At 43.8% G+C, this 13,819-nt stretch overlaps 1 protein-coding gene across 1 annotated transcript; it reads left to right on the forward strand.

The window, feature by feature from the left end:
* The first annotated feature begins 374 nt into the window (after positions 1 to 374).
* On the forward strand, positions 375 to 3,113 carry LOC311134993 (ras association domain-containing protein 10-like). The gene has a single exon (XM_084168792.1). The coding sequence runs from the start codon at positions 716 to 718 to the stop codon at positions 2,084 to 2,086; it is 1,371 nt and encodes a 456-aa protein (XP_084024918.1). The 5' UTR covers positions 375 to 715; the 3' UTR covers positions 2,087 to 3,113.
* Positions 3,114 to 13,819: the final 10,706 nt, after the last annotated feature.

Raw genomic sequence — 13,819 nt, forward strand, 5'->3', positions numbered from 1 at the left:
TAATGGAGTGAAATAAGGGGGCCCCTGACTGACCCTTTTCTTTATGTGCATCAACATAAACTAATAAAAGGCCTTGTAAATGAATAAGCTTGAGACATCAGCATATTTATATAGTTTAATTTGAAAGTTTCACTTGAATTCATTTAATAACGTATACACACTCACTTTAAAATGTGTTCACTTTTTCTTCTTTCACATGAGAATGATGGTAGTTTTGACCAAAGTACAGTAGGCAAACTGATGCGTAAAATGCGCACAAAGTGGGCAGGTAATGTTACATTCAGAAACTTCTGTTTGGAGTAGAGTTGTAGTGTCATGTGATCAACGGAGACTGGAGAGAGTCCCATTGCGAGCAGAGGGCGTATACTTTAGTGTTTGCATAGAAATGTACCCACAGCAGTGCATGCCGACCGAAAGGAAGGACGCCCGTTCCTCCTCTGCGCACAGTGTTCCAAAACGGAAGTCTGCGGGGATAATGTGATCCCCCAGCAGAACAACTTCACAGCGTGCCTCACTCAGTCTGCCATGGGAATAGTCCTACTGGAGGGAAGTACTGCGCTTATTACTTCATGATGATGACATGCCTACATGAGAATAAGGCCAGCTCCAAATGAAGGTGTGTGTCACTTTTCTCTCTACAACTGAAAAGTGAAACCGAGGAGTCGAAAGGGGAGCAGAAACTTTAATCAGCAGTTAGGTTGGAGGTTTTTCCAGTATGGAGCAGGAAGAATGCAAGGTATCAGTATGGGTCTGCCGGGAGGAGAAGCTGGTCTCCGGGCTGTCCAAGCGCACCACCTGCGCCGATGTTGTCAAAGTTCTACTGGAGGACCAAAACTTGCAGCAAGGTGCGTCAGCGGTGATGCTATCCGGGACCCCCCAGTCTTACTGCATAGTGGAGAAATGGAGAGGCTTTGAGAGGATTTTACCCAATAAAACCAAAATCCTGCGTCTCTGGAGCGCCTGGGGAGATGAGCAGGAAAACGTGAGGTTTGTGTTGGTGAAGAATGAGGCATCGTTACCGAACAATGGACCCAGGAGCGCCGAGGCGCGGGTCGTTCAGAGCAAAGACAGTCCGTGCGTATTCAAGGGAGCAGCCAAGACCACAATGGCTTTCTCGCAAGAAAAGCAGCGGAGGATTGTTCGAAAAGCTTTTAGAAAGTTGGACAAAATTAACAAAAAGAAAGAGGAGACTGTTCCTAAGGACACATCCTCAGTGGAGAAAATGGAAACGTTGGTGCACTTGGTTATATCGCAAGATCACACCATCCGCCAGCAGATCAAAAGGATCAAAGAATTAGATAGGGATATAGAGAGGTATGAGGCAAAAGTGCACTTTGACAGAATTAAGAGGCATGGTATCAATTATGTGCAGGACACATACATGGTGGAGTCGAGCGCGAAGGCTGATCCAACAGAGGACGTTCCGTGTTCAGCAGAGGCAATCGCACAGTTTGAGGAGTACGCGCTCAGGTGCGACGAGGTCCTGCTACTTCAGGAGGAGCTGACAGAGCGCAAAGCTCTCATGGACATAATCACAGGTGAGATTCAGGAGGAGCTGAACCAAAGGTGGATGAAAAGACGGCAAGATGAGCTGTCGGGCAAAGACAGCGACAGTATTGGGGAGTCTGTGGACATCCCCGTGGCTGCAATGGCTCCACTGCCAGCCGCCGCCGCTCCTGAGCCAGATGTGGACAGTCTATCAGAGAACGACTTGCTTTTAGAGGAGGAGAGAATCAAAATACAGCTGGATACCAGTTTATATATTGGTCTTCGTTTGAACACGGATTTAGAGGCTATAAAGGGTGATTTGGACTTAAGCCAGGAGCTGTGGGACGCAAAAGAAAAAGAACTAACGGATTTGCTCGCAAAAATGGATAAGGAGAAGTTACCCGAGGATGACAAAGAACCCTCTGGTGTCACTGAGACTGAAATGTTGCCTTCCTTGGAGAAGAGCAGTGGGTGGGTGGAGCAGGCCAGAGGTCTCTCCAAGACCATCAACATGAACGACGAGGACTCAGACACGGGGCTGAGCTCCATGCATAGCCAGGACTCTGACAATACACCTGTTTGTGAATCACTAGTGTAGCTAACTCTTTATTGAACTGTTGAATATATGCAATGCAAACTCAGGGACAGTGGAATTCTCCACACTAAACAATATGTTTCTCCTTTTCCTCCAAAAGGCATCAGCATGGACACTTAAAATCTATAGGGCGGCAGGTAGCCTAGCGGTTAAGAGCATCTGTGCTAGTAACTGAAAGGCAGGTGGTTCGAACCCCTGACCTGACTAGGTTAAAAATCTGTCTATGTGCCCTTGAGCAAGGCACTTGTAAGTCGCTCTGGATAAGAGTGTCTACTAAATGACTAAAATGTAAATAGTATAGACAAGCAATAGATCATATGGCAATTGTGCTGAAATCCTAACAAAAGTTGATACAGTGAGGGAAAAAAGTATTTGATCCCCTGCTGATTTTGTACGTTTGCCCACTGACAAAGACATGATCAGACAATAATTTTAATGGTAGGTTTATTTGAACAGTGAGAGACAAAATAACAACAACAAAATCCAGAAAAAAAACAAAATCCAGAAAAAAACGCATGTCAAAAATGTTATAAATTGATTTGCATTTTAATGAGGGAAATAAGTATTTGACCCCTCTGCAAAAACATGACTTAGTACTTGGTGGCAAAACCCTTATTGGCAATCAGAGGTCAAGACGTTTCTTGTAGTTGGCCACCAGGTTTGCACACATCTCAGGAGGGATTTTGTTCCACTCCTCTTTGCAGATCTTCTCCAAGTCATTAAGGTTTCGAGGCTGACGTTTGGCAACTCAAACCTTCAGCTCCCTCCACAGATTTTGTATGGGATTAAGGTCTGGAGACTGGCTAGGCCAATCCAGGACCTTAATGTACTTCTTCTTGAGCCACTCCTTTGTTGTCTTGGCCGTGTGTTTTGGGTCATTGTCATGCTGGAATACCCATCCACGACCCATTTTCAATGCCCTGGCTGAGGGAAGGAGTTTCTCACCCAAGATTTGACGGTACATGGCCCCGTCCATCGTCCCTTTGATGCGGTGAAGTTGTCCTGTCCCCTTAGCAGAAAAACACCCCCAAAGCATAATGTTTCCACCTCCATGTTTGACGGTGGGGATGGTGTTCTTGGGGTCATAGGCAGCATTCCTCCTCCTCCAAACACGGCGAGTTGAGTTGATGCCAAAGAGCTCGATTTTGGTCTCATCTGACCACAACACTTTCACCCAGTTCTCCTCTGAATCATTCAGATGTTCATTGGCAAACTTCAGACGGCCCTGTATATGTGTTTTCTTGAGCAGGGGGACCTTGCGGGCACTGCAGGATTTCAGTCCTTCACGGCGTAGTGTGTTACCAATTGTTTTTTTGGTGACTATGGTCCCAGCTGCCTTGAGATCATTGACAAGATCCTCCTGTGTAGTTCTGGGCTGATTCCTCACCGTTCTCATGATCATTGCAACTCCACGAGGTGAGATCTTGCATGGAGCCCCAGGCCGAGGGAGATTGACAGTTATTTTGTGTTTCTTCCATTTGCAAATAATCGCACCAACTGTTGTCACCTTCTCACCAAGCTTCTTGGCGATGGTCTTGCAGCCCATTCCAGCCTTGTGTAGGTCTACAATCTTGTCCCTGACATCCTCGGAGAGCTCTTTGGTCTTGGCCATGGTGGAGAGTTTGGAATCTGATTGATTGATTGCTTCTGTGGACAGGTGTCTTTTATACAGGTAACAAACTGAGATTAGGAGCACTCCCTTTAAGAGTGTGCTCCTAATCTCAGCTCGTTACCTGTATAAAAGACACCTGGGAGCCAGAAATCTTTCTGATTGAGAGGGGATCAAATACTTATTTCCCTAATTCAAATGCAAATCAATTTATAACATTTTTGACATGCGTTTTTCTGGATTTTTTTGTTGTTATTATGTCTCTCATTGTTCAAATAAACCTACCATTAAAATTATAGACTGATAATTTCTTTGTCAGTGGGCAAACGTACAAAATCAGCAGGGGATCAAATACTTTTTTCCCTCACTGTATAGCTTGCTCTGCTGTTTCTGTGTGTCACAAGTATTAGAACTAGGGAAAACAACGACTGCATTGAACTGCAAAGACCAACATCACTATGACCATTCAGCTATAAACATACAGGTTACTGTGGAAATAAAGTATTACAACATATTATGATCTGTTTGATTTAGTACTTGCATGAGTAGGAAAAATTATTTAAGTGTTGGCTAGGACACTCACAAGTTTTATTTGCATCAGGATTAGACCCACATCATGAGAAAGTAAAAAGTTGACAGAAGTTGTTTTGCATTCTTTAGGGGCCATGTCTTGTGGTGTGTGATTGTCATGGTCAGTTGTATTTCATTGGAGTCTATATGGAGGAGCAAAGCATGAACTTCTGCATTAAAGATGATTACTGTAAATTGATGCCTTTTACAGGTAGACTATAGCAGCAAAGCAGACCAAACTGTTCACTATTAACCAAGCGAGGAACTTCCAGACATTTTTACTATTAAGTTTGTAATTCCTTATATTTGCTTAGATGCCAAGCCTTTCACTGTACTCTGAGGTGGGTGTTCAAAAAGTTGGATAGAAGCCAGTGCGTTAGAAGCCAGTGCATTAGAAGCCTACAACTGCAACTGCATTTGATCTATATGATGGCAGTATCTGTTGGCACAGTTTAGGCCTATAGATTTTTGTTGTTGTTTTTTTGACACTATCCACCTCTGAGTGCCAGGTTCAAACCTGCCAAGATGGAGCATTTCCCAGAGGGTAACTTCTAGAAATATCAAAGGACATTATCAATGAACAAAACCTCTCTCTTGAGAATGTTGCTGATGCATTACTAACCTTTCATATTCAGAGAATACAAGTTTAAAGCCAGTCTGCTGATGGAAATTCATTGCAAATTGGCCAGACTAGCTGTCACCTGATCCAGTGACTGTTTAATTCATCCATGTAGTCGATCCTCACTTTCTCTTCGGTTTCTTGGCAACATGATGGTCATGCCCTACTGGTGGCAATGCCCTATTCAGTTACAGTACAATTTGCTGTGCCAATCAACCTCATGGATCGGTTGTTCTCAGCATGGATTATGTCAGGACGACCATTTGAGAGCTCTAATCTAATCGGTTTTTCAGGACAAGTAATAGAAACTGCAGTGTATATGGATCCTGGGAAAGCTGAGACATACAACATCCCAAAGTCAATGCAGTGGTTATGCTCTGCCCTACCCAGACTGTGGTTCTATACATTGAGGAGAGAGAAACATGACATGCAGAAGCAGTTTCTGTTTATGCAACCCAGTCTGCTTTTGTGTCTGGGCATTGTGTTGTTGTTGTTGTTGTTGTTGTTGTTGTTGTGCCCCCTGTGTGCTCACTGGGCTGTGTTTGGCACGGGGCGGCAGGGCCAGAGAGCAGCTGCCTAGCCTCACTCACTCTGTTTACATAAGTCAGGGATGAAGGCTGGGCCAGGCTTCATGTGCTACTGTGTGGGATGGACTGGGACTGTCTGAGAAGGGATGTGTGTGTTTCAGATCCGGAGGATTCGAGTCCCCAACAGCTTAGTGCCACACTAATGCTCTGTTAGTTCTCTATACCACTGAGATTATTTTGGCCATATGTTTGAAATTGATCCCACAGAGGTGTACAGTATGTGGACGGACAGACACAGACAGACAGACACATCAGTGGTACAGTAGTGAGGTTTTGGGCCCAGTCTTTCTCTAACCCCAGCACCTGCTCTGATCCTACCAGATGACAGGGAGAGGGAGGATAGGGGTAGATAAAGCTGTATTCCGCAGGGTTGAATGGAAATGTTTCAATCAAACAAACAAACAAGAGCATAAATTCCTATGTGCATGAAATGGAGCGGCAGTGTGTTTAGTTTGGACGCCAGAGAGGAACATCTGGTCAGTGGTGTGTGTGTGTGTGTGTGTGTGTGTGTGTGTGGAGGGGAAGCCAACAGAGAGAAACACCTGGTGTGGCACAGCTACTTCTTCTCTCTGGAACTGTGTTTATGCTGTGTAGCTGTGTTGGGTAGATAAGGCGATTTAACTGTTTAAGCACCCTGGCAACAGTCACAGATAACACTGAAACACAACCTTGTTGCATTGTCCTCAACCAGCATTTTTACCTCAAACGTATCCATACACTGTATCATACCCACTTGACTTTAAAAACAACCTGCCCACACCCTTACCCTAAATAGGATGACTTAACTATAAACTTTTTAAATAAAACTTAGGCGTAACCATCTGTGCCAGGGATTTCCTGTACCATTTCTGTTGCGTTTGTATGATAACGCTATCAGGCCGGTGTTATCATAATGGAGTTGCATAATGCAGACATACTGTAAGGGGAAAAGACTGACCTCAGAGAGACTTCCTGCACTCTTCAACCCCCCCATTCCACTCATGCAATGACAGCTTAGTAGTGAATGGGACCCTGCCCTGGTGATGTTCTCATGGGTCATCAACCTCATCATTCATAAACCCAGGTAATAAACTGTATCCAAGGGAGACCGCAAATCTATAAATATAGTTAAAAAGCAGCAGCCTGTAAGGCCGGAATCAATCTTACGCCATGTCCAGCTGAATTAGGACCAGCCCTCTAAACCATTAAGGGGCCAATCGTAACTTCCACTTAAGTAGAATTTTAATTTAGTCTTCCATTGACATCAATGAATGACTAAGTGAAAAACTACTGCACATCTGGCCAGTCGGTTAGGATTCACCCCAAAGAGATCATCGATATGTATACATTGTCAAATTTAAGAGACTTTAGTGATATTGAAATGTATGCTACACATGCATGGTACAAAACCACTCACATGAGATGACGCAGGCTCATTATGTGTTTGCAGGAATGAGTCCAGCAGTTAATATATCCGTATGGGATCTAATGAGCCCTCTCTTCATCTGGTGGCTGTCTTTAGGAAATACTACTAACAGGGAAACAATCTGGATGAGTGGGGGGCAATAAAACCAAACCACGAGTGAGTGAGTGAGTGAGTCAGAACATAACACTTCTCAAGGTGCCAACTGACAACCACTCTCACCCCCATCCAGACCATTAAAGAGGAGGATCCATGGACCAGACAGGCTAGTATGGGATTATTCTACACTGGAGCTAGTTGTTCCACAAGTGGCCTGTCAGATGGAGGGGGTGACCCTGTAGACATACCGAAACCTGGGGCATGTTCAGCAGGGCACAACATTGAGGAGCGTCAGATATTAATATATTATGTAGAACATGCCTCTCTGACATGTAGAATAAGGAATCATGTTGGCTCTACTAATGTCATTTCTATCAGCAACATTTAACATTGTTTTCCTACTGAACGTGGTGCTGAAAGAGTGAGAGAGTGAGAGTGAGAGTGAGAGTGAGAGAGAGAGAGAGAGAGAGAGGTCCTGTCAGAGCTCCAAGCTAAGTGCCTAATAAACTTGATGAGCCTGTCTGCTCTGTTCTGTTCATCAGTCAGTCTAGCTGGATGAACATGGAACATGAAGACTAGGGTGTGGCCTTATGAATCTTTGATGACAACAACTCAGCCTGGCTGTGTGGTGCCATCTCAGAGAGTAATTACTCACAGACACAGTCCCCTCACAGGGCCTGTCATAAATCACAGACACAGTCCCCTCATAGGGCCAGTCATAACTCACAGACACAGTCCCCTCACAGGGCCTGTCATAACTCACAGACACAGTCCCCTCACAGGGCCCATCATAACTCACAGATACAGTCCCCTCACAGTGCTTGTCAAAACTCACAGACATAGTCCCCTCACAGTGCTTGTCATAACTCACAGACACAGTCCGCCTCACAGTGCTTGTCATAACTCACAGACACAGTCCCTTCACAGTGCTTGTCAAAACTCACAGACACAGTCCCCTCACAGTGCTTGTCATAACTCACAGACACAGTCCCCTCACAGTGCTTGTCATAACTCACAGACACAGTCCCCTCACAGTGCTTGTCATAACTCACAGACACAGTCCCCTCACAGTGCTTGTCATAACTCACAGACACAGTCCCCTCACAGTGCTTGTCATAACTCACAGACACAGTCCCCTCACAGTGCTTGTCATAACTCACAGACACAGTCCCCTCACAGTGCTTGTCATAACTCACAGACACAGTCCCCTCACAGTGCTTGTCATAACTCACAGACACAGTCCCCTCACAGTGCTTGTCATAACTCACAGACACAGTCCCCTCACAGTGCTTGTCATAACTCACAGACACAGTCCCCTCACAGTGCTTGTCATAACTCACAGACACAGTCCCCTCACAGTGCTTGTCATAACTCACAGACACAGTCCCCTCACAGTGCTTGTCATAACTCACAGACACAGTCCCCTCACAGTGCTTGTCATAACTCACAGACACAGTCCCCTCACAGTGCTTGTCATAACTCACAGACACAGTCCCCTCACAGTGCTTGTCATAACTCACAGACACAGTCCCCTCACAGTGCTTGTCATAACTCACAGACACAGTCCCCTCACAGTGCTTGTCATAACTCACAGACACAGTCCCCTCACAGTGCTTGTCATAACTCACAGACACAGTCCCCTCACAGTGCTTGTCATAACTCACAGACACAGTCCCCTCACAGTGCTTGTCATAACTCACAGACACAGTCCCCTCACAGTGCTTGTCATAACTCACAGACACAGTCCCCTCACAGTGCTTGTCATAACTCATTCAACCCGAGGAGCCACTCAGCCATATTGATTAATAGGAAGGGGGATGGGTTACTTCCTCCTGCTCCTAGTTTTGAAACCAAAGCAGCTTAATGTTGTTGTTCTAACCCCAGGTCCAATAGGACCAATTAATGCCATGTTCCAGTAAGGCAGCAAATGCCATGTAAATAAAACGTTCCCTTTGATTCAAACACAAACAAACAGCAGATCACAGATATAGCAGAAGTTTTTGATGTCAATGATAACGCAGAGAAAAATTAAGTGCCCGTTGGAGCGAAGGTCACAGCATCATTGAAAAAAATTGTCATAATCCATCAAAACATAAATTTACTTCAATAATCACTTAGCTACACAAAGACGGGAATACACTGAGTGTACAAAACATTAAGAACACCAACTCTTTCCATGACTGACCAGGTGAATCCAGGTGAAAGCTATGATCCCTTATTGATGTCACTTGTTAAATCTACTTAAATCAGTGTAGATGAAGGGGAGGAGACAGTTCAATGAAGGATTGTTAAGCCTTGAGACAATTGAGACATGGATTGTGTGTGTGTGCCATTCAGAAGGTGAATGGGCAAGACAAAAGATTTAAGTGTCTTTGAATGGGGTACGGTAGTAGGTGCCAGGCACACCGGTTTGTGTCAAGAACTGAAACGCTGCTGGGTTTTTCATGCTCAACACTGTGTGTATCAAGAATGGTCCACCACCCAAAGGACATCCAGCAAACTTGACACAACTGTGGGAAGCATTGGAGGGGGGAGGGGGGGTGCAACTCAATTTTAGGAAGTTGTTCTTCATTTTTTGTACACTCAGTGTAGATCACACTAACTTGCATGGTTTAGCACAGCACAGAATGCAACCACAACCATTCCTCTGGTAGTGCCTGTGAACCCAGACTCTCCAACATCTTTCTGTAACCTAACCTTGACGGTAACGGTGCTGTGATTTCGACTGCATGGGACTGGTAAACACAGAGCTGCAGACAAACAGGGGTCCAGCTAGTGTGGAAAGGCTGGCTGGATTAAACATTTACCAGAGTAAATACATCCAGCAGGCTTCCTTGATCTCATGCTCCACGGGCCTGTCAAAGACAAACATGCCTGTGTGTGGCAACCCCTTTTAATGACTCACACAGCACAGGACACGGTGTCCTTCTACATACCTGTGTGTGTGTGTAACACGTGTGTACACTTCCCTTAACTGGCATAACATACTCCCACATATTTGTGCACTGAACTAGAAAAAAAATCAAACATGGTACATTGCAATAATGCAACTATACATTGGCAAAACAAGGTAATGTTTGGTAGGCCAGCCATTAGCTAAGTCCTGCTTTTATGAGACATTTCCAACAGGCATATGCTCTAGTCCTTCCAATATTCCCATGCAGCGATCAGTGCCATTGGTGTGAACAGGTTGGAGTTGTCAGTAGGGGAGGGAAGTAAAGGACAGGTTCTCATAGGAGCCAGTCACGACACTTACGCTGAACAGGGAGTTGTGTTAGTGCTACGCAACAACACTCATCCATTATACAAGTCATAAATTAGGACCCTCTAATGTTACCTTCTGAACAACACAGCTCCTAACAGGCATGGTGCAAAGACATCACCATGAGGATTTATAACAATGCTTCTAACCAGAAGAGCTAATTATCAAAACCAGCAGTTGACGATTTATTTGTTTATCATTTTGCACTTCACGATCATCATCATTTAAATTTAGTGGTACAGGTGTAGGATCTTAATTTGATCACTCTTTTGGTGCTGAGAATTTTCCTGCACTTCAGGATATGCAGATGAGCTTTGTGATTTACATAAATCCACTGAAAACCCATTGTTATATTAACAGTATTGCACTTTTCATGTAGCCTACTTTCGGCCAAATAGCCTAACCACCGATCATGCAATATTATGGACTAAACATTCAAATCCTGGTGCTGTAGGATTATATTGCTGTGACAATATAGGTCAAATTAAGATCCTATAACTGTATATAAAATCCTCATAGTACAATAACTCCAGTCAATGTTTTCATTAGTTGTTATGTGGATGAGAAAGCTACTGTAGGTCATCATTACTGTGTGGACATACTGGGCAGGTCAGAAGGAACAAAAGGAGTGTCTTGAACTCCTTTTAATGAATTATTGGATAGGTTAATGACACAACGGCATCATACATTATTCAATTGGAAATCAACAAGAGCATAGCTTCTCTATGAAGGGTGAAACAGCAGGAAGATGACAAATGACAAGTTCATGTCTTGCATCTGTCAGGATTTCCACATATAATGACATGGCTATTAGCTCAAAAACATTAACATTTAGTAGTAGATTTGTACCCAATTCTTGTTCTTGTTTAGAGATAAGCGTTACCGATTTTCAAAAATTGTGTTTTTCCAGATGAGGATAACCGGTGTGTGTCTGTTCAGTTCAGAAGTGCCGGATGTTCATTTTGACTCAAGTCCCGCTCATCCCAACAGATGAATGCCAGGAAGCAGACGGCACCTTTCCCTTTCCTGCTCACCACTTCCCATTACACTAGGGTTAGGGCTGTGTGTGCACGGGCAACATTTTGACACCAGGAAAAACTGAAGTGAAGCTTTCTCACCTCTGTGTAATTAGGTCATTTGTGTGCTTCCCGTGTAAGATTAGGTACTATCAAATTGTATTTTCGTTAATGTATAAAGATTGAATCATGGGCACGTCAAAGAGCACAAAGAATTTAGAAACTCCATAAAGGATTGTAGTTAACCTGGACTAGAGGCGAGAGAAACCCTGTGTGCCTCCTCCTCCACCTCATGCAGATGTAAACGTGTCTTTAACAAGAGCTGACAGAGCTTACCTCCCAGAACAATTGTAAGACAAATTGCATCCTGTGGGTGGACGTACCTGCCTAAAAGGTCTCTGCTCTATCTATCCATGAGGTTGAGAGGACATACATAAGGATATAAGGATGGTTGAAACCAAAACACTGCATTCGAGACTGGATTAGGAGAATGGACTAGACTTCTGGGAAACGAGACCAAAATAACTAGTTTAAATGTTAATGTTTTACTCCAATTGGTGGGTTTCTGTTTCTACTTCAGGATGAGAAAAGTTTTGTACGTGTTAACCTTTGTATCCAGTTTCACAACACATATTTCCAAAGTTTAAATGTATCATCTTATACACCACACAAGGCCTCATACTGTTACAGTAGATGAGAAAATGATGCGATAACGTTAACCCATGTCCTGTTTGAAAGCAGGTGAGAGGGGAGACATTGTGGGATGTAAACAAAAGATGCTGACCACCGTGACCTCACGTCCAAACTCCCACCCTTGCCTCAGGTATTGGGAGCACCTGTGCCCTCCCTCCATCCATCCATCCCTCCTTCCACCGCTCTGTCCTGGCCAGGTTCTGAGGACCGCCTTTGACCCTGAACTACCGGGTCAGAGCCATTAGCCTGCGTTTAGACAGGAAGACAGATTCTGATATTTTTCTTTCACAAATTGGACTTTTGACCAATCAGATCAGCTCTGAAAAATGTGATGTGATTGGTCAAAAGACCAATTAGTGGAAAAGGAATATCAGAATCGGGCTTCCTGTCTAAAGGCAGCCTTACAAGGTCAGAGGGTCCACTCAAAGCATTCCTGAGCTTTTAATAGGTCACTACCTTAACTTAGAGCGAGTGAAATGGCAAGAGAAAAAACAGGAAAGAAGCAGAATGAGATAATATGCATCATCACAGAGCAACGCTAATTAAATCCACCTACTGTAGGGGAAACGGGAATATAAAACAAAAACACATCACAATAAACAGATCTTTCTTCAGCCAGCCAAGTATCGGTGTGTGGGATCATCACAGACCTAAAGCACACCACCCTCATTCCACAGCTTTCCAGTTAACTTAGTTTTCCTTGTGGGCTGACAGATTAATAAGAGCACTAAATCACAATAAAACAGTCACAATAACAAAATTAACAGATTTTTTTATTTATAAAACCAGGTTAAATCTGTAGTGTTCGTCTGCCAGTCTTTCTCCACTACAGTGCTTTTCTGACTGTTACAGAAGTAGGGGAAAGCGGAATCCTCCTCTTCCATAAAAAGATCACACAGCTCTTCCATTAGAGTGAACACTTGTGTGGTTGTGTTTGTGTAGTGCTGTCTACATACACCTCAGGTAATTACAGGAGCTGATTGTCTCGGTCATTAAAATGTTGTGAAAGAGGTAGATACCCTCCCAAAACACACAACACTATCACCCACACGGATTGTGCAGTGAAAGTTTGTAACCAAGTTGAGAAAAACATTACAAGAACCTCTAGATATAACTGGATGGTGCACTAGCTGCCTATAGACACATTAGTACAACAGACTGGCCACCCTTCGTCTAGTCAACAGAACTAACAACTTTTCCACATCTCCTACTTCCCACTCATGAAAGAATCTGTCAAATCCAACAAAGTAGTGGCACTATCACCACTGTTAATCATAGAATAAAAAAAGTTCCCTCAATCTAGAGATTTTCCATTTCTAATCTCTTGTATAGTTGTATTGAGTTGAGCTTCTCATAAGAAATGTAAACCAAAGAAGAGCAGGCGGTGACTCCACGTGACCACCCTCAGATAGAAACATTCTAGTGAATAAATGACTGACCATTAGAGGGGTTAATATTTTATTATTTCAAAAAAGCTATACAAAAAATGACAACATAAACATGGACGTCTCTACGAGTAGAAGATACATCAAAATAAATGACTCCACTGGAGCGAAATCCAGAGGTAGATTTCACACTAAATACACACTCCCACATGCAGTGCTAAAATATATGATGGGACACAGCAAATCCCACCTACCGTACCCTAGTCATCGCAACAGAGGGCTGAGCGATAAAGTCACTGTTCTTACTACCCAGTGAGTGCTGAATCGCTGGGTAGCAGTGGTGAGACAAACATGGGAAAGGGGATATGGAGCAGTGCCCCATATCAGAAGGCCCTTCCTAGGACATTGATATACAGAACTATGAGCAGTGATTAATCGAAGACATCCAGGAAGGTTGGATCTTGCATGTGCTGTTAAAAAGTTTCCATTGGGAC

The sequence above is a fragment of the Coregonus lavaretus genome (assembly GCF_964263955.1).
Source record: "Coregonus lavaretus genome assembly, chromosome: 9".
NCBI classification, from domain to species: Eukaryota; Metazoa; Chordata; class Actinopteri; order Salmoniformes; family Salmonidae; genus Coregonus; species Coregonus lavaretus.